Source organism: Centroberyx gerrardi, chromosome 18 (genome assembly GCF_048128805.1).
Source record: "Centroberyx gerrardi isolate f3 chromosome 18, fCenGer3.hap1.cur.20231027, whole genome shotgun sequence".
NCBI lineage: Eukaryota > Metazoa > Chordata > Actinopteri > Beryciformes > Berycidae > Centroberyx > Centroberyx gerrardi.
The window spans coordinates 2,559,664-2,580,725 of record NC_136014.1 but is presented as its reverse complement, the minus strand read 5'-3'; the positions used below and the strand labels follow the sequence as shown (position 1 = coordinate 2,580,725).

Below are 21,062 nucleotides of genomic sequence, written 5' to 3'. Positions count from 1 at the left end.
AAACAGCTTTATGTAAATTTAACAAGATAAATATGTCAGTCTGAAAAGATGAACAGATTTATATCAGGCTAAAAAAAGTGCTAAACAATTCTGTTTTAACTTGGTCGCAACTTTATTGGTAGGCCTACCAATTTTATGGCTCATAAGTATAAGAAAAAGATGATGCTACTATAAAATCCTTCAGTCTCAATTTAAAATGCTGCTAATGCTGCGTACTTATTTAAATGACTACTGTAATGCAAAACAATATGCAAATCAATATTTGAAGGAAATGTTTGGCTATGAGTTATTATGAGGAAATATACAAGAGAGTTTGGCATGGCTCCAAGGCTGTGGTGTTTGATCAGACACGTGCACAACACACATACACTAAAATAACACATTTGTCATTATTCATGATCAGCACTCTTCACGCCGCATTCTTGGCGTGTGGGAAAAAACGGGGTCAATTGTTTTCAGCCAACAGGATTGAGGTTGTCTGTAGGCTTTAGTTGCTCTTGATCAGCTTTTGCACTCATACATGTGCACACACGCATGCACTTTGTGGAGTTATACATATGAGTTCATGTTTTACAGTAAATCAAACATTGCAATGTCAACCACAATGCAAAATCCCAGCAAACAGCTGTGTCCATTATTGGCGTTTTAAAATGTGTGGTCATAAATTGACATCACTTTCCCATCGGACATGAATGCAGCATGTGCGCATGTTAAATGACGTCATGACGTCTGTTTGGTTTCCGCGCCGCGCTGACATACAGCCATGTGACAGATATGGAAACATGGCAACGACAAGTAGCAACACGGAACAGACGCAGCAACACCGAGATGAAGGAGTGGAAGAAGACAGGTCTATGTCCAGATCTGACAGGTAGCGAGTAACGTAGAGGATGACTGGGTCTGGCACAGAGCAAACACTAAACCGCTCTAACGGAGCACTGCAGTGGAATCAGCTAAAGCTAGCTAACGTTGGCTAGCCTGCTAGCTTCCACACAGTCTTCTCAACGCCTTGTCAGCGTGGCTGGTATGAACAAAAGCCAAGGCTAACCCGGGTGATCTGAAAGAAACTAGCAACATTTTCAGAAACATAATAAGAATAAATGTTCAACAAAGCGGCTGTGGTCGCATCAAGCTAATAGCGAGTCGTTTGTAATGTTACAGTAGAGTTTGATCATCTAGCTGGCTGGATGCCCCGCTATCCACAAAGGTACCTTCTGGTTACCCTAGCGCCCATAAGATTCCGTAGAGAGAACGTCATGCCAAACTTTATTCAAAATCTTGCAATTTAATGCAGATTTGCTTATCGGCAAACATACATAGGCGGCAGAACATGATTTGAGAGTATTTACTTATCGTTAAGACCTTCTGGTAAATTCGGCGTACAAGTGATTCACCAAGCAGTAGTTTATCTGAATAAAATTGTATCTTTTTGTGGAGGAAGATTGTGGTAATAACCGGCGAACCAATATTAGAAGTTGAAATTTAATTGAAATAGGTGCTGCTTTTTGTACTGGATGTATGCCGAATTAAAGAGTGGACCCAATGATGGTAAAAGGTCTAATGTCATGTTCTACCAGGTATGTACCTCTGCCGGTAGGGAAGGAAACATTAAGCTGTCTTGGTTCTGAATGGCGCTTGGCGTGATGTTTTCTCCCTATAAGCGAACGACACGCATGAGATGTAGCTGGTTGGTCGCCCTGCTATCCTCAAAGCTGTTACTTTGTGGCTACTCTGTCCATGTATTCGCTGATTCATCTGACGTGGCATTGAGGATGCAGAGAGGTATCAGGTGTCTGTCTGGGAGCCATGCTACGCTACCCTAGCTGTGGGAACCGGGATATCCTGTAGCAGGGTGTGGGAGAGACTATGTCAGTACATTTCCATTCAGATGTTTTCTGGGTATTACAATAGCTCTCCTCTATTCACATACAGGACAGTCATGGATAATTGAAGGTTTATGCTGAATTAGACTAGAAAGGAGCAGACGCCCGCAGGTAATTCGAGATAGACTAGCTCTGATGTGTGCTATTCTCTCTTGTGTGGAGAGAACATTAAGCCAAACTCCATTAAAAAATCTGGCAGTTGTTGCCTTGCTTAAAGGGATAGTTCAGTTTTTGGGAGAAGTTGAGTATTTTTCATACCCAGGATCAGGTACATACGAGGTACACACATTTGCCGATTAAACTGCTAGTTTTTTGAATGGAGTTTGGAGTGACGTTCTCTCTATACAGTAGAGAATAGGACACGGCAAGTGTGAGGGAGTCGTGACTAGCCGCAACATCTTTCAGCCAAATGATGACAGCCTTACTCATGCGAGTGGCGGCCCCATATGCCGACACTGTGTCCAGGGCAGCGGTGTGATTTTCCTGGGGAGGGTCGGCGAGTCCCCCCGCCTCCCCCTCAACCACACCGACAGCAGAGCCTTCACTGTGGAGAGAGACTGTCCGAGAGGGAGATGCTAGAATGGACTCCCTCTCTCCTCTCTCTGCAGGACAGCGAGTGCGGGGTATCTGCGGGTCCTTCAAAAGTTCGAAAAAGTCTCTAAATCATCTAAATGTAAGGCCATAAAAACTATTACAATGTCTTAAATCCAGTCATTGGAGGTCTTGTCTCCTCTCTTAGATTAATAGAGAACAGGGTTAGTAGTACAATATGCATTCTATCTGCTTTACTAAACACAATTGGACTTCCATGTCCCTGAACACAACTTTCATTAGCTGTGTTCAATCAGAATTAGGCAGGTTTTGACAGCTTTGTGTCTTTATTTTGGTTTCAGATTGGTGTTAAATTAAATTCTGGTCATATATTTTGGCTTTGTGAGACCTGCAGATACCCTGGAGTGTCTTGACATGCCTGTACTGGAGCAGTAGCATGGGGGCAGCTGTGAGCTTACAAGGCATCTCTGATGGCAACCAGCACATACACAAGTTTTAATTGGTGAACATGCAGGGAACTAGACTGTGAGATTCATTCTCTTCATACAGCAGGTCTGTAAATAAGACTACTACTGCTCCATGTTATTATTAGTATTAATATTAGTTAGAGTTAGACTGTATTTCAATTTCTTTGCACATTTTATTTATTTATTTAATTGAAAATGTGTTTTTTTTAAAAATTGATTCTTCATTTAAAGGCAGTAATGTATCCCAAAGTTCCCCTACAACTGAATAGGTGTGTGTGGGGGGGGGTTCAGTGGAGAGTTTTAGTGTCCCATAATGGTCTAAATGCTGTTTCAGAGGCTTTTCTAAGAATGCAATTCTGGGGGAAACACTGAATACTTTGAATTTTTTGGTATTTCTGGTCAAATTTAAAGATAATGAAGTATTGAAATATCAGTAGCAGTCTTCAAAAACCCATATTGGTTGAATCCTAATTAGTTGCAGGCAAGTTCAGTTTTTTTTCATCAGTGAGCTGTGAATATTGTGCAACAATCATATTAATTAAAGTAAATGGAGAGCTGTGGACTGAACCTGTAGGAAAGAGTAAATCTGCCCCACTGATAAACTCTCTGTCCATCTGTTGTCTTGGTATCTGCGACTCCAGCGGGAGTGGAGACGATTCCCTGGATGGCCTCCCAAGCCACGCCCCCCGGTGCCCTTTGACCCCGTCGCTATCACCACGGAAACGGACCACCAGCCAATCGAAGACGGAGCCCCCGCTGTTGAGGACCAATAAGAGGACCATCTACACTGCCGGCAGACCGCCTTGGTACAACGTCACCGGGACCACCTTCAAAGAGGCCTTCGTCATCGGTGAGATTTTTTCATAAATGCATAGAAAATATACGAACCCTTGATATTCTTGAAATGGTTCTAAATGTGAAGTATTGTTGACATAATTAAGCTCTCTCCGGACGGCATTTGTATTACCAGGGGAGGTCTGGTGATTGGTCATTTTTACCTCAAGACCACGGAAACTTTGTCCCATGCGGAACAAACATGTCGGTGATTTCCTACGTCTATCCCAGTAAAAATTTTGGCTGAAATTACTTGTATTTTGAGTGAACTCTGTCTGGATCGTCATGTGGTCTTTCACACAATTACCGACTTGCTCACCCGGCATCTGGATTACAAGGGCTACATAACCAGTGGTGAGATAGAGCAGCATCACTCTTTAGATTAAATGAAACTTTATTGATCCCCGTGGGGAAAATGGATCGTTGCAGCAGGATTCAGCAGGACAAAAAGAGTGGAATATACACAATAAGCAATAAAAGGAGGGGACAGTGCAAACTGTGTTTAACAGTTTGGTCGCAAGAAAAAAGAGAAAGTGACGGAAAAGACCGCAAGAGCTGCTGCATTTGGCATTTGAACCACTTGAAGAGAGTTTTGCCTGTCTTGCTGTACCGTGGGTGATGTCGTGTGGCACATTCACACTGGCGGGTCCCTGGAGTCCCACGGCTCCCAGTAAATAATTTTACCATCCAGATGACTAGCTGAAATTATGTGCATGGGCAAATTCAAATTATAGTTCTAAACATTTAAAATTTAAGCTATTAAAGATAAATTTAGTGATTTTGGACCTATATATAATTTGTCTCTTACATCCCAGTAGTACTTGGACCCACAGACAATATTGTCTCCCGAGTCAGCAATGGTGAGCTCCATTGCTTCTTTCTGCTAACAATGAGTCCAAATGGGGTATGTCAAAATATCTGATATTAATCAATCACCTAATTAGCAATGCTGTTTATGTTTAATATAACATGGTGATTATGGAGGGACATTAGGCAACTCAATTGCCTCTTTTTTTCGGTGGCTAGATGGCAAATCTTATTCAAAGAAAAATGCGCTCTGGCGTTTCTTTGGTTCCAAACCAAATGAAAAAAGAGAGTCAGTGAACCTGGATAATGTTGGGCTAATTGTCCATCCACCGTCATCAATCAGCTTTCATTCCCAAACCTAATGCATTCCACACCTGTTAACACAGAACTGCTGTACACAGTTACAAAGATTAACCAGTACCTGAGTCAGCTGGGTTGATAGAATATACTGCAATACAAGGTGAGGGAGCAAATTGAGGTTTTGTGGTATGAATGTGCAAGCTGGACAGTTTTCACTGGACTTGGCCTTCTGTAGCCAAAGTATTTTATTGAACGAGAGCGAGGCAGCAAGGCAGGGTATGAGTGTGTGAGAGCTCCCAATCCAGCAGTGTGTGACAACAAGCAAAGTGCAGCAATATGTATTGAGGCATAGGTCTCGCATAATTGTGTATTAGCTCAAGTTAAAGTAGTAGAAGTAAAAAAAACACTTTTATTTCCCAACATGCACAATGTAGCTACTAATAGGTTGAGATGAAAAATTAGGCATAAATGAAGGAACTCATTAGTAATTGCAATAGTCTGTGAGCTTCTATAAAACTAATATAGCGACAATAATATTCTAAGAAGTTCATACAACCACCAAACACAGTTAGACACACAACTGACACACAACTACTACAGCTCCATCTCTGCCTTCTAACAAACAATGTAAGTAAATGGGGTCCAATTGTTTAGAGTTCCATACAGGGCAGAAATGACCATTAAATTTCCTGCAGCTTAATCCAAGTGTTCTGTAGCCAAACAAAAGGCCTATATTTACTTCCAATGTAGTTCTGTCAGAAGTATTGACTGGCCAGTTGTAAACAGGATCAGCCCATTTCCTTGTTTCATTTTCCACACTACGCAAGAAGTACTTACCATTTCCTCTAGCTAGAAAAATGCTATATAGTAAGGTAAATCTGGGCCTTTTGGACTCATAGTGCAATTGTTTGGCTACAATCTAGATTATGCCACATGAGTTGTTTTGTTTGATGGTCATTTTATTTCCTTTTTGGAATTCTAAACAACCAGACCCCATTCACTTGAATTGTTGAGGCGGAGCTGGAACTGAAGAAGCTAACTCGCTGTGTGTTTAGCGGTCGTACAAACTTCATTGGAGTTTCCACTGACATGGGGGTGAGTAGATAATGACAGAGTTTTCATTTTGGAATGCACTGTTCCTTTTAATGTTGTAGTTCAGGCTTGTTGTATTCCTGCTGCCTTGTTGGCATAACAGCAGATTACACGTTCTCAGACGGAATGCGCGCTAATCACCCATCGCCTTTCTTTGCACAGAAAATGACTAAACCCAGTGTTTGCCACAGTCAGTTCAGTGAAGCAAACAGTGAAGCAAAAACAGTAATTACAAATGAGTTTCCTCTTCAGCATACAACATCAAGTCCATCATTGGACAAATGCTGCGCTCATGCCATCAGAAGAAGTGGAAGAATAGGATGACATCACGTTGCCACAACTTGGAAATGTTCATGTGTTGTAACTCGTTGGAATGCTGGAACAATGATGGCCTATTGCAACAACTTGTTCACTTTTCATAAGTATGGGTGATTTTATTACTATTACTAAATCCAATATGACATGAACGCAGCATCGCGACTGTAGTTCACCAACACTCTTTCGGTGCTTGACCACTAGGAGTGGGGGTCTTTTTTTTTTTTTTTCCTCGTATTTTATTTGGGGGGTTGTTCGATATCGCGGGAAATATCGCGATATTCACGAAATATCGATATCAAAACATATCGGATATATCGAAATATCGAATATAATCACTTTTTGGGAAACACTAACAACTTGGGCTAATAACTGTGTGCGTGTTGTAGTCCAGTCGGGAATCTTAAGAGTTCATGATGCGATGATCGACTTCACTACAGGCGTTTTTTTTTTTACAACGGGTCACCATCTTGCTGATCAGCACAGTAAAATATCTGCTTCAGGGCAAGTCCCAGCAGTGAAATGAACTGTGACGGAGAGAGAGAGAGAGACTCTGTGTGTGTGTGTATGTACACGCATGTGTGTGCGTTGGACATTATCTTTAGTAGGCAATCTGTTATTGTCAGTGGGCCGCAATGAACGGTTACAATTTCACACTCGGCTGTGCTGTGGTTGACGCGGTCCCAGTAAAAAAGGGGCCGGCTGTGTAACCGGAGGAAACGGGAGAGGGCCCGCCCGAGCGGAAAAATCAACCTGCATCAAAGGTCGATGGAAGATGGAGAGAGGGGAGAAAGGGGAAAATGAAGAGAAATGCAAGGGTTAAAAGAGACTGAGGGCAAGATAAGATGGAGGAACGGCAAGAAGAGATGGAGGGAAAAAGATGTGTTGACACAGAGTGGGAGCCAGAGGTTGTGTGCTATCTCTACAGTCAGGTTTTATTGCTAATAGGAAAGGCTGCTTTATCTGCTGTAACAGACAGTTTCAGTAGCCGGGCTTCATTGTTGTGCGACACAGTAAAAATATGTCCTCTCTTTTGCATCAATGTGGAACACTGCAAATAGGCTCGGGGGGAATTTTTTTTTTAATACTTCAATTTACAAGTCATAACTAGTATTTCTATAGCCTCTCCAAAGCCATAACCATATCTAGAAATGAGGAGTAGTGCAGTTTTTCGTCGCAGATCTGGGAGTTCTAGTCTTCCCAGTCAGCAGTTTTCACCTTGATGGGTCTTATCCGAACAAAAAAATTCACTCCAGCACTGTGAGTTGTTTATATCGGAAGAAGTAGCTCCGTAGGCTATTTCTGTTACCGAACACACACACACACACACACACACAGAGCAATTCCCAGGAAAGGTATCCCGTTTTTCACCTCGGCCAGCTACCATGTATTTTTGGCCCAGTTCCCAGGATTGTTGACCCGAAGGATTCCTGTTGTGGTGTTTAACCCAGGAGGTTGAGTTGGGTAAAGAGAAAGGATAGGGTTAGACTGATATGTGAGGTGATTTGTCTCAGTAATGACAAATATATGTAATAAAATACATAGAAATATGAATTGAGATAAGATGAATAAATAATACAATCCACAAATATGTCTTAAGATTGTTGAATGTTGGGGGCTCACTGAGTAGAGGGCGTACCATATAAGGCTCAGTCCTTCCTGCAGCGACCCGGGTTCGAATCCAGCCCACGGTCATTTGCTGCATGTCCTCCCCTCTCTCTCTCCCATACCTTCCTGTCTCTCTCTCTCACTATCTCTGTCAATAAAGCATAAAATGCCTAAAATAAATCTTAAAAAAAACAAAAGATTGTTGAATGCAACAAGACAGTAAAACATAGTATAAATAATTATAGTATAATTTACAGACATGTTTGGGGGAACGGGGGGGCATGCAGCATATGTCTACCCATTAAAACAACTTCATGTATATAAACTATGTTTATATACATGCTGTCTTTATATGACATTAGTTTAACACCAGAAAGAAAACGGCACTTACAGAGGGAGTTTTGAGAAGCGTATGGGCCGGCGCATGCCCAGTAAAACAGACTGGACTACATGATTTGTGATACCAAATTAAGCCATCACACCTATGACTTAAAACAACACCAGGAAAACAATCAAGAGCGCTTACAAAAGTCATTACAAGGAAAATCGGTGACACCCATCATCAAAAATAAACAATCAAACTTGGGGAACTTGCCAAAAAGTCAAGAGTGCACCGTATAGGCTGGTGCCATTGGACCACTTAAAGGAATATACAAATTTTCTTCCTGCTTTCCTCCCATAGGTCTGTGTGGAGGAAGCGCCTCTGGGAAAACCACGGTAGCCAATAAGATCATAGAGGCATTGGACGTTCCCTGGGTGGTTCTGCTCTCCATGGACTCTTTCTACAAGGTACAAAACCCAGGTGACAACACAATAAGAATGATAGATGGATAGATAGATTCAGATAGAATGCACGTACTTTCTCACGTCAAGTTGTTTTATATAAATGTTTGCGTGGAAAGTGCAACGCAACGTTTATTAATGAGCCCCCAGATGTGCCAGCCAATCCACAAATGAAAAAGAATATGAAGAATTTAGAGCTTATATATGTACATATGCAAAATGTGTTTGATATTCACAGCGGGTCTACAGAAGGCCATACATACAGTATGTACAAAAAGTGTCTAGGTGTGTAGATGTATATTATAAAGAACTTCACCTTATCAGATATATTCAATTTAGATTTCATAATTCAATGTAGATGTTCAATACGTGCAGACTGAAAAACAGCATTAATGAAACGGGAAGGAAGAACATTTTTAGGTCATGGAAGCACTCTGACTTAAACATGGAATGACACGGAAAAGTCATGGAATTTTACGTCAGGGTCACATAGGGAAATTCTGAATCCACCAGAGAAAGTTGGTTTCTCATAGTTCTCATAACAAATGTACATATAGTGCCTAATACCTTATTAAGAGTACAATGATTAGTATCCTTTTCCTTTGTTCCTCTGAGATATTTCAGCGTACCCACTCAGCATTTTAAGTCCGACGTTCCACAAGATCGAATTAGCGTTTGATTTTAAAACAATACGCCCCTTGTAAATTAATTATTAAACCGATGTAAAATACAAACCCCTTTCTCTCCTCAGTCCCATGCAGACAGCGGGTCATTAATCCTGATTTCAGCATAATGACTAAAACCCCCTGGCCGATAAGCGACTAAAACAGAATAATTCATATCAATTATGCCCCTGCTCCACATCGGGACCAGAAGTCGATGGCTCCTCGATTTCCTCTACTCGCTGAATCCAAAAGAGCCATTATGTCTGTATGTCTCTATGGATTGGCCCTAGTTGTTGTAGTCTAAGTCGGGTGGGTTAATTCTTAAAGGAAAATTCCACCCTCTGATGCTTACACTAATAGATATCATCAGTGTGTGATGTTCAGTGCATTCCAAGGGTTATTTTGTGATGAAGTGTTGTAAATTCCCCTTTCCCTCAACCTGCCTCTACTCTGGTTTCCCAGAATGCCTTTTGACAACCCCACTCCACCCCCAACCCTTCCCCCTTTCCCCCCCTGCCCTATCTCAACCAGTCATAAAAACTAAAAAAACTAAAAAGTTAGATAAATTAGATACTATGGCCTGCATCAGTATGTCAGTCTTTCCCTTGCACAAAGTCTCACAAGTAACTGTTTATGCAAATATTAGCATTAGCATTTCATGTAAAGTTTCTTTGAGTATCTTGAAAAGCGCTATACAGATAAAATACTATTATTAGATTCCACACAAGTACGCATGAATACGTTTATGATGGTTGCATGATGTAGAGTTGTTAGCCCACAAAGTAATGCTGTATAGTATACAAAGAAATTATTTGTATGGCAACATTAACTCAACACAGACTCAATGTAGCCTGGAGTCTTAGTGATTCTTTTTCTTGCAGCTGTAGACCAAATGCGCTTTCCTTGAAAATATCTACACATCTGTTGAACATCTGTCAATGTTTTTGTTGACAATGACCTAAGGGGAAATATATGGAAAGCCTGTGTCCACAGCCTGTGTTTTGGTCGTAGCACACTGTTTTGGATTTTTTGGGGCATGAAAATATTCAAATATTCCGCCTCCAGGTGAGTATAAGTAACGTATAAGTAAGGAGGGGGCACGATCATCTATACAACCCGGGACTGTCAGACTCTACATCTACTGATCCTCCACCTACAACTAAGAAATGCCGCATGGAAAAGACCGTGCATGACCGCTCCTGGCTCTGGATCAATATTGGCTCAACATTTGTCAAATGGAGAGCACTAAAAGACTCAAAAGGGTTTTCCAGTGACAAAGAGCTGGCTACAGTAACTATTACCAGGGTCATTACCATGCTAGTTTAGGGTGGCCAGATTTTCAAGGGACACCTCCACATGGCATTAGTACTACCAGGGGCAGTTTCATTAGTATGGCTTTCTGTGGAGTTTTAGTGCCCCAATGATGGTCTAAATGCTGTTTTAGAGACTTTTCTACTCTGACAAGAATAATATTCTGGTGGAAACACTGAATCCTTGGTCACAAAAACCGTTAAAAACGGTCACATTTAAAGATATCGGCACAAAATATTAGCTGTCAGCAGTTCCTGTCCAAAAAGGTCAGTATTGGCCTTCAAAAACCCACAGCGATTGAACCCCACCTGGAACCCTCTGGTTACAGGCCTCTCTAACCAGTGTCTGCCACCATACGAAAAAATAAACAGTAACTTAGGGGCTGGGAGCCCTTTTGTTAATATATTTAGTCTGGAGTCTTACATGCTTAATTTGCTTTGTGTGTCCCAGGTGTTGAATAAAGAAGAGCAGGAGCTAGCAGCCAAAAACGAGTATAACTTTGACCACCCCGATGCCTTCGACTTTGAGCTGCTGGTCACCGTCATCAGGAAACTGAAGAAAGGCAAGAGCGTCAAAGTCCCGGTGTACGACTTCACCTCCCACTGCAGACGCAAAGAATGGGTAAGACCTTCTCGTTGTCCTATGAAAATCTCGCAGCTCCATTTTTTCACTTCAATTGAATGATTTCATGGTCCTCTATGTGTTGAGAAAATGTGAGCAGTGCCCTATCCCATGAAGGATTTGGCACTATGGGTTGAGAAACACTGGCTTATGAAACTCTTCAAAACTCATTGGATAAACTCAAAAAAGCACTGTAATCAAGCTAAAAACAAACCTGTTTTTATTAGTTACTGAAAAGTTGACATTTTGGAGATACAAGGTGTTCACCCGACAGTGACGATATTCAAGTCCTCTCTACTCTGGGGTAAATTAGCCACTTGCACATTTCAGCGGTTAGTCGCGGTAGTTTGAGCACTGTTTGAATGAGAAGCAACTACCAGGCTTTACTTTGCAGTGACATTGAATCTGGGAACGTCCAAACTACACACCCCTGTCTGCAATTTGGCAAAAAAACATCCGGCTGGATAAAATAAAATAACAGAGGAGCATGGCTAATATTATACACGCATTCACACGGCCTAGTGAAATTTGCTGAAGTCACCGGTGACCATGCAGCTGTTTAAGGTCGAGATTTAACAATTCATCACTTTCTGATTCAGCAAAGCAAAAAATGTTGGCACTGAAAATGCATTCAAAACCGTCCTCACTACTGCCTCCAGTTTTCATGACGGGAGGAAAATTACAGCTAAAATTAGAGTTCAATTCACATGGGGTTAGTACTATCAGGGAACCTCTGTCTTCATCAAAATACGATAGGTAATGTGCGCTGGAGTTTTTCCCTCACAAATTACAGACATGGCAGATTTGCACTGGATTAAAATTACCCGCGATCTCTGCAATTACTGCAAGTCACTGAATGTCCCCGATTTGGCCCCGTGCGAATCGCACTTAAGAACCGATCCGGACGCCTGCGAATCTGCTAATTATGAAGGATTTAGTGTACAGGACATTACCAAGGCAACAACCACAAATTCCAGTGTGAAGAATCAATCTGGCGGCTTAGCACTGCCAGAACCGCTCTCTTTCTAATTCCTCGTAATGTAATTTCACGGCTGAACGGCGCGGCGCCACCCAGGGGAAGCCGGCTGACATGACTAGTAACTCAGAAATCATTTTATGGGCCCTTTTTGTATGGTTCTGAATATAATTATGCCTGAGGGCCCGAGGGATGCCGTCACCAAGGCTGAATTAGCTGTAGGCTGTATCGTGTGTGTGTGTGTGTTTCTACCAGTTATGTGAATTAAGGATAGGGCACTGCTCACCCTCCTTCCTCCTTCTCCAGTGAAATTAGAGGTCACCGCACCGCACTTGCACACACACACACACACACACGCACTTAAGGATGTTAAGGACTCGCTAAATCACCTTATAGAAAGGAACTGACGGAAATTAACGAATCGATGAACACTCATCTCTTTCTTTAGAATTCACTCTCCGCTTCACACTCTCTCTCTCTCTCTCTCTCTCTCTCTCTCTCTCTCTCTCTCTCTCTCTCTCTCTCTCTCTCTTTCTTTCTCATTTTCTGTCTCTCTCTTTCTCTTAGTCTCTCGCTTTCTTCACCTCTCTCTCTCAAAATCAATACAGAGGTGTTAGCGTGTAGCTGGTCAGGGGAAGGTAATCGGATCGCACCATACTCGGCACCATTTTCTCTGCGATGGAGACAGTGATTACTAACACACACACACACTTAACTCCCCTTGGAGAAGGTTTATGATGAGGCTTATCGGATGACGGCAGAGGAAAGGTGAATGGAAACGGTGGCGGCGGCGGGGGGTTCAGGTTGTTTGTGTGTGTGTGTCTACACTACAGTAGCAGTAAACACGTCGTCCGCTACGAATGATGATGTCCCCATGTGGGCCAATCGGTAACGAATATGCCTAATTTTGTTAGTTGTTTAGCTAGTGTGCAAATCACATGTGTTAACAAGACAGTGATAGTTGGCTAATCAGATACTATGCTTAGCTAGCTATTATAGGGCTGCACGATATATATCGTTTCAGCATCGTCATCGCGATGTGCGCATGCGCAATAGTCACATCGCAGGACGTGCGATGTCAAGTAAGGCAAATTAACTCAAACACGTCATGCTACAACTTTTTTGCTGCTTGATACAAAAGGAAAACTCGCATGGTTCTCATTTTCCATGACTAATCTATAAGAGAAGTCTGTCTGATATAACATAATTTACTCCGATTTAAGGGTTTGTTATAAGAGTAGCGTATGTTACCTTTCCAGCTTTCGCGGCTCCGAACCGTAGTTGGGAAGCCTCTGGTGTTGTGCTAGCCTATTTTAGCTTAGCCTGGCTTGTAGCTGGTAACAAGCTTTTTACTAAGAGTCCGGACCAACTCTGCAGTGGAGAACTGGCACTTTATTTCGGTACAGCAGCGAACATAATGCACGGCCTCTCGGTGACGTTCTAAGCTCTTTTCCCGCTAACTATGGAAACTTTACTCACTTAGCATCCTGCAACTCACTCTGGCTGCGGCTAAAAACACACTCACTTCCTGCTACGTCACCCGCGCAGGTTACCCACAAGGCCACCTTCTTAAAGGGGCAAGGCCTGATAGAGCTATTCAAGTCCCTTTTTTTCATATCTCAATATATATATTGCAGGAAAAAAAAAATATTGCAATGTCAGTTTTTTCCAATATCGTCCAGCCCTACTAGCTAACTAGCTGACATTATCTAAACGCAAAATCAATCAGATGATGAAAGTTCCCAGTCAAAAACGGCACAGAAATGAATCATATCTGTTCACTTCTGTTGGGATGGCCAAGTTGGACGTTTAGAAATGCAAGCAGCTGTTCAGATGTTGCCAAGAGCTGTGGACCTCCAATATGGCCACCAGTGGGTGTGTTACGTCACCTGAAATCCCTCTATTTCATTTCTTCCTCTCTTGACAGAAAACGGTGTACGGGGCCAATGTTGTCATCTTCGAGGGCATCCTAGCCTTTGCCAACAAGGAGCTGCTGAAGGTAAGATCACCGTTGGAGAAACTCTCTCCTCTCCGCTTTTCTCTCCTCTGTTCTCTCCTCCCTCCAGACCTAGGTCAAATAGTAGTTATCTAGTTGGAAAAACACCAGGGTCACTTGATTTATGTTCTATTACAATTAAAGTTTTCACTCCTGGGGCCCAATTATGCAAGTGGTTCTCATATCTAATGCTGCATTCACATCATATTGGAAATACTGTAGATACTAGCTTTCTGCTTGAAAATACTGTTCACCTCGGCTTTCAGATGGTAAATACTACTAGAAAATACTATTCACTCAGCTTTCAGATGGTAAATACTACTAGAAAATACTGTTCGCTTCAGCTTTCAGATGGTAAATACTACTAGAAAATACTGTTCACTTCAGCTTTCAGATGGTAAATACTACTAGAAAATACTGTTCACCTAGGCTTTCAGATGTAAATACTACTAGAAAATACTGTTCACTTCAGCTTTCAGATGGTAAATACTACTAGAAAATACTGTTCATTCAGCTTTCAGATGGTAAATACTACTAGAAAATGCTGTTCACCTCAGCTTTCAGATGGCAAGTGTTGAGAATGATATTCATTGATTTTAAATAAAACCAACAAAATGGAACAAATTTCATCAAGTCATTTTGTGATGACAACAAAGTATAAAGGGGGGGTAGCTTTAGAAATGGATGGCTTTACACTTGGACTTTACACGTTACTGTGAACTCCTTGTTGTTTTGCCTAACTTGTATTTAGACAGAATGGCTTTTCTGAAACGGGCCAGTCAGAACACAGTCGCTTTATGATGTGGAAAGTTGACTTCAAGCAATTACCAAGTCAACCAATCGGCTTACCTTTGGGGCATTGGGAGGGGGCGGAGCCTCAAGTACAGCCAGCCAACCTGGTGCCCAAAATGGCCTGTAGCTCTTAAGTTGGCAGTGGAGCACGAGAGAATATATTACTGAAAATGTTTCTTATAAATTATTTTAACATTAACAAAAATGTCACAGCTGTACCGTAAGTAATCAAGAGTCTACAGAAAACTTAAACCATGACATCTTCAAATACGAACACCGTTTTTCCCATATGATGTGAATGCAGCATAAGAAAATTTTGGGATCGGATTCTACCAGGTCCGCTCGTTCTCTCTTTTTCTGTGCCGAGTCTGATTAATCGCTCTGCCAGCTCGGAGACGACCAGCAGCCTGATTAATGGAGCACTGATGCTCCGATTCTGAGTAGGGAAATTAGATCAGCAAGCTGCTTCTTTGGGTTCTTTCTCTCACTGTGTGTGTATGTGTGTACATGTGTATGGTAGAGTTAGACCCATATGTCAGTTTGACAACCGGTTGTTAAAATCAGATCTGGTCCAGTCAGTGTCGTCCACATCTGATATAATGGAAATAATGCATTTTAATTGATTACGTATTTATAGTAGAACTGATCAATACTACACTGGTTGTCTATGGGAAGACCTTAACCCGAATTGATTCTGATCCAACATTTTGATCATATGTCATATTATATATACTAGGGTTGGACCAATACATGGGGCCAATATTGGCCTTTTATTAAATATCAGATATTGTCCAGTCAGTGTCGTCCTCTAATATAATGGAGGTTCCTCTCTGTCTGACCACAGCTATAGAAGAACAGTCTGGAAAACCTGGCATGACATTTTGTTTTCTTTGCACAATGTTTTATTTTTTATTTAATTGTTCAGTAATGTTTTTGTAAATTGATTCTTCATCTAAAGGCAGTAATGTATCCCACACTTTCCCCAAGCAGGTGAGATCATGGGACACCCTGTCTTAAAGAACTGCTAACCCACTTAGACCTACTAATTTCATTATCCTGGGTTTCCATAGGAGAGCTTTAGTGTCCCATGGACTAAATGCTGTTTCAGAGGCTTTTCTACCCTGAGAAGAATACAATTTTGTTGGAAAACACTGAATATTTGGATTCTGGTTAAATCTAAAGATATGACTTATGCCATAAAGGTATTACTTCATGTGAATGTATACAAAGAATAGCAGCTTCAATCCAAAAATATCAGTATCACCCTTCAAAACCCATATCAGTTGTACCTATGTGTGTTTATGTGTGTCTGTGTGTATGTAAAGGACACAGCATTTGTGTGGAGGAAATCGGTTCTGGGTTCTTATTAATGATGCTGTTGGAGGCTCCTTTTCTTCACTATTTGATCTGTTTTTGTGTGTGAATGTCTGCATTTGTGTTTGGTTTTGATGTATGTGTGCACGTGTGTGTGTGCTTGTTGCCTTTCTGTGTACTCGCCAGAGGAAATCCATACGAATGAAAAGGAGAGCGTTTGTGTTCGCATTGGCAAAGCGGTCCTGCCGCTGCTGATTTATCCTTTCAGCCTTTTGTAGCGGGGGGTGGGGGTGTGTGTGTGTGAGCTGGAGTGTGGCGATAAGGCACTCAGCCTCCCCAGAGACCTGACTGTGGAGTTGATTACCCTCTGATTCAGTTAATAACAGCCATTGTCCATAGTGATTAATCGTTTGTATTACGTGTACATCCATGTAATTTAAGTCAATTACAGCTGTGTATTGGATATGCTGATCTGGAGGTTTGGTGTAGCAAACCATGATGCGGCTCACACATAAATTTTTTTGGTCTTGGTTTCCTTTGGTGTCACACCACCAAGTTCCACACACACAAACACATACACACTATGCAGCCTATTGTCAGCCAAGTGTTGCAGTCTTGCATGGAGACTACATGCAAGGGGAGTTCAAACTCACAAATGGAGGGAAAATCCTTTAATGGAAAGTACTGTATATTTTATGTTTTAATGCAATGTTTCCATTTTTATTCTACCTCTGAATCCGAATCAGTTATATTGGCCAAGTAAGTTTGCACTTACAAAGAATTGCACTGTTTCTCTTTCTTTGTTGGTCACATCAAACTTCACAGCTCAAAATTATAAAAAGTAGTATATAAACAAAATAAAGTAGACATTTAGGGAATAGGTCTATTTTTGAAGTAGTATACAGTATAATATAGTATAAGTAGTATATAAAAAATACAGAAAGAGACAGAATTTTAAGAAATAGGTGTTTTTTTACACAGTATGCACATGATATCTGTTGGAACCTGACTGATTGCACTGATGGGAAACTATGGAAGTCTAATAATAAACAGAAACAGAAAATATCTGCAGAAACAGAAAACAGAAATATCTGCAGATGTAGAAAATAGTGCACTGGGTTCAGGGTGTTTTGAACAATGCAAAGATGAAAAAAAAGAAAAAAGCTAACCTATAAAGTGATCAAGTGAAAAATCTCCATTCAAACAACTCTCAACTATATAGAGTACAGAGACAGAGACATCACATGGGCCGCAACAGCTGCAGACTCACCATAGAGAATGGAAGACCGGAATAATCGAATGACCATGCATGGATGAATGTTCAGATCAGATGAGTAATGAATATCATAAGACATGTATCAGTATACGCAAAAAAGAAAACAACAAAATTTAAAAAAGACAAAATATGCAAAACAAAAAAAGTGAAAAAGAAAATGTTTAGTAACTATGTACACATACAAATATGTGCATATTTACAAGTATGTGCACATACTTCGGTACGCAAACAAAAAAACACAAGCACACCTTGGGAGAAAAATAACTTGATTTGCTGTCTTCAGTGTTTCCTCTGTATTCATTTAGCAGAGAAATTTTGAACTTAAAATTGTAATTTAGTCTAACTATCATCTAAAACTAATATAAGCATAGTCCAAATGTTCTAGAAGTAATGATTTTATTATGATTAAAAAACATTTTTTGCACAACAACCTCAACATGAAACTAGACCCAAACTAGACTAGACAAAACTAGTTATCGCCCCCAGCACCACAGCTGCATCAAATTACAGAGAAAACACTGAGATAAGTGACCTTATTGTTTATGTATGCAAATTACTTAATGCCCCTTTAAATTTGTGTGTGAAAAGAGGATACATTAGATGGAAAATAGTTGCTAAAAACAACTAAAGATACAACTGTGAAAAAGGCCAAAGTTTCAGAGTTTACTATTTCATTGTGGGTGACAAAAAGAAGTGAGTGGATCCCTGTGGCAGCAGGTTAGAGTGTGATCTACAGCCAAGGCCTTGCTCTCTGACCTATCAGAACACACCGCTCCTCATTCACCTCCTCCCATAGGCTGACAATTCTGCTGACCCGGCAATATGGCCTCTCCTGGTTGGTCAGGTTGTCAGATTTACAGCGGAGGGAATCCACCGGCTTGTTGGGCAACTGAGTTATACCTGCACACTCTCTATCATTCTCATCGAAATCACTCACACAACCTCTTTTCGTTTAAAAGTCATCGATAGTTCTTTCTGCGAGCGAGGCTGTTGCCGTTTTGTTGCTCCAGCAGTGTTGCGATGCTGAGTCATTGATTGTTCCTGGTTTTGCTGAATAGAGCTTTAGTTTAGTGGGGCTGACTGGATGGATTGATGGCTGACGTGTGCAGGAACACAACATTAATGGCTATATTGGCTTATTTGAGAGTACTAGAGCATGCAGCCTTCACACTTTGTTTCTTGTTTGTTTCTTTCCATCTTTCTTTCTGTCTGCCTTTCATTTGAGTCTCTCGTCTTCATCCCTCTCCCATTCTAATACATTTATTACAACCAGTACATGCACATACATACATACATACATACATACATACATACATACATACATACATACATACATACATAGATACATGAATAATGCATACTAAGGTTAAACCAATATATGGGGTCAATATTGGCCTTTTATTTTCATTTCACCTTTATTTATTCAGGGAGGGCCAGTTCAGAGCAAGCTCTCTTTTTCAATGACACCCTGATTACAAGAACATATAACATACAACTACACACAGCTTAAAACAACTTAATGCACACATAAGACACAAGTTACAACTGACAAATAAGACGACAGACATCAGCTCATAGGACACATGTACATTCAGATTGCATAGTATCATACAGAAGACGTTTAAAACGATCAAATGGAATCAAGCTATTCAATTTTAGCAAGTTCTGCAGGCTGTTACAAAACAGATATTGTCCAGTCAATGTTGTACACCTCGGACCAGCACCTTTAATCCAAAAATAGCGGTATCAGTATCGGAAACCCAAGTCACTTGAACCCTAGTACATACACTAATAACATCTGCTTTATACATGAAATGAACTTGATGAACTTAAAGGACTTGGTAATGTCCCCCACACCACCAATGTCTCTCTCTTCTCTCCCTTCCCATCTTCCAGTTGTTGGACATGAAGGTGTTTGTGGACACAGACTCGGACATCCGGCTGGTACGGAGGCTGAAGAGGGACATTTCAGAGCGGGGGCGGGACATCAGCGGCGTCATCAAACAGTACAATAAGTTTGTAAAGCCGGCGTTTGAGCAGTACATCGAGCCGACAGTTCAGGTGGCCGACATCGTGGTGCCCAGAGGTCAGTGGACTTTGGTTCTTTAGCCAAAGGTTTTCTTGGGAAAGGGATCTTAGAACTGCCTATATCTAGCCTGACAGAGGAGTTTAATTGTGCTAAAGTAAGACTGGAAATGCCACTGACAGAGTCGAAATACCCAGCAGTTAGGAATGTTGCGCCTACTGTATCAGTGGGGTGAAAATGGAACCTTGAGCTTAACCGGATACAGGTAGGAGGAAATATGAAGCGGGCCAATCACAGTTCTTGCTGTTTTGCATTGCCCTAGCATCACCCCAAAATCTCAGTAAATGGGAAGGTAAGGACCCTTCCCGTCCCTTATGTTCAGGCATAGCTACTCTTAGACATATTTTGTCAGGATGCAAACAAAGTTTGTTTGCCACAAGGGCGATACACCTGGCGACATAAGCAGGTTTTGAAGTATCTAGCAGCAGCAGTGGAGCGCAAACAAGTAGAAATGAATTCATCAGCTGATAGGAAGGAAGATGGTACAACTGTTTTTGTTCGTGAGGGACAAAACCAATTGTAGGCCATTTGTAGGGATTGTAGGCCAGCTAAGGGTGGGCAGAAATTGGCAAATGGCAGTAAATTTAAGGAAAAAGTTGGTAATCCCACAGGAAATGGTGAGTACTGAAGTTCCAGATTTGGTGTTGTGGTCAGAGACACGATCTTACAGTTCCAATGATAGGATGCAGTAGCTGAGGCATATGAAAGAAAAATGTTTAGGTATACTGAGTTGGTAGCAGAGGTGGAGCAGCGGGATTGGAAGTCTAGACTATGTCCTTTGGAGGTTGGATGCTGAGGGTTTGTAGCCAAGTCTGTCAAAAGCCCATATTGGTTGAACCCTAGTATGTTCCTTGGGATGTTCTCTGTGTCTTGACCATGTCTCATTTACAGGCGGAGAGAACTTTGTAGCGTTGGATCTGATCGTCCAACATGTCCACAGTCAGCTGGAGAAGGTAAGGATTGCTTACAGTTCCTTGCCTTGTGTTTCTGTTGTTGAGTTTGGTCTTGAACAAGTTTGCACAAAATCAGCTCAACACTCAGTTTGTCTGTTTCCATTCACAATTCTTGGTCCATGTTCACACTATTACCCTTTTAGTTTTAGCCCTTGTGCTTCATACTGATCAGACCATGAAACCTGCCTCCTCTTAGCTTTGAATGATGGGCTCACAGAAAATACAGTCCATGTCATGTGTGCTCCTCTAAAAAGCTGAATTTTCCTCAACTTGAGAAAGTGTGCCACCCTGCCTTAAAAGACACCAGGCACAACTGTTTTTCCAGAGCAGCAAGTTTCACACCGCCTTGCGCCCAAAAAGCACAGAAGAGTGAAATAGTGTGAACATGGCCAAAATGCTAAGTTGATTTGAGGGCAAACGGGTCCTGAGGC

General features: G+C 41.4%; 2 protein-coding genes across 3 annotated transcripts in view; one reads left to right on the top strand and one right to left on the bottom strand.

Annotated features, from left to right (window-relative positions):
- cad (carbamoyl-phosphate synthetase 2, aspartate transcarbamylase, and dihydroorotase) overlaps positions 1–21,062 on the bottom strand; it is a 425,149-nt gene that overhangs the window by 225,849 nt on the left and 178,238 nt on the right. The window lies entirely within an intron of this gene.
- Positions 774–21,062, top strand: part of LOC139930094 (uridine-cytidine kinase-like 1) — a 35,785-nt gene continuing 15,496 nt past the window's right edge. The window contains exons 1-7 of the mRNA XM_071923177.2: positions 774–871; positions 3,544–3,752; positions 8,541–8,647; positions 11,068–11,238; positions 14,142–14,213; positions 19,489–19,678; positions 20,570–20,631. Of these exons, the coding sequence (XP_071779278.1) occupies positions 783–871; positions 3,544–3,752; positions 8,541–8,647; positions 11,068–11,238; positions 14,142–14,213; positions 19,489–19,678; positions 20,570–20,631 (900 nt within the window). The 5' untranslated portion in view covers positions 774–782. The remainder of the gene's footprint in view (positions 872–3,543; positions 3,753–8,540; positions 8,648–11,067; positions 11,239–14,141; positions 14,214–19,488; positions 19,679–20,569; positions 20,632–21,062) is intronic.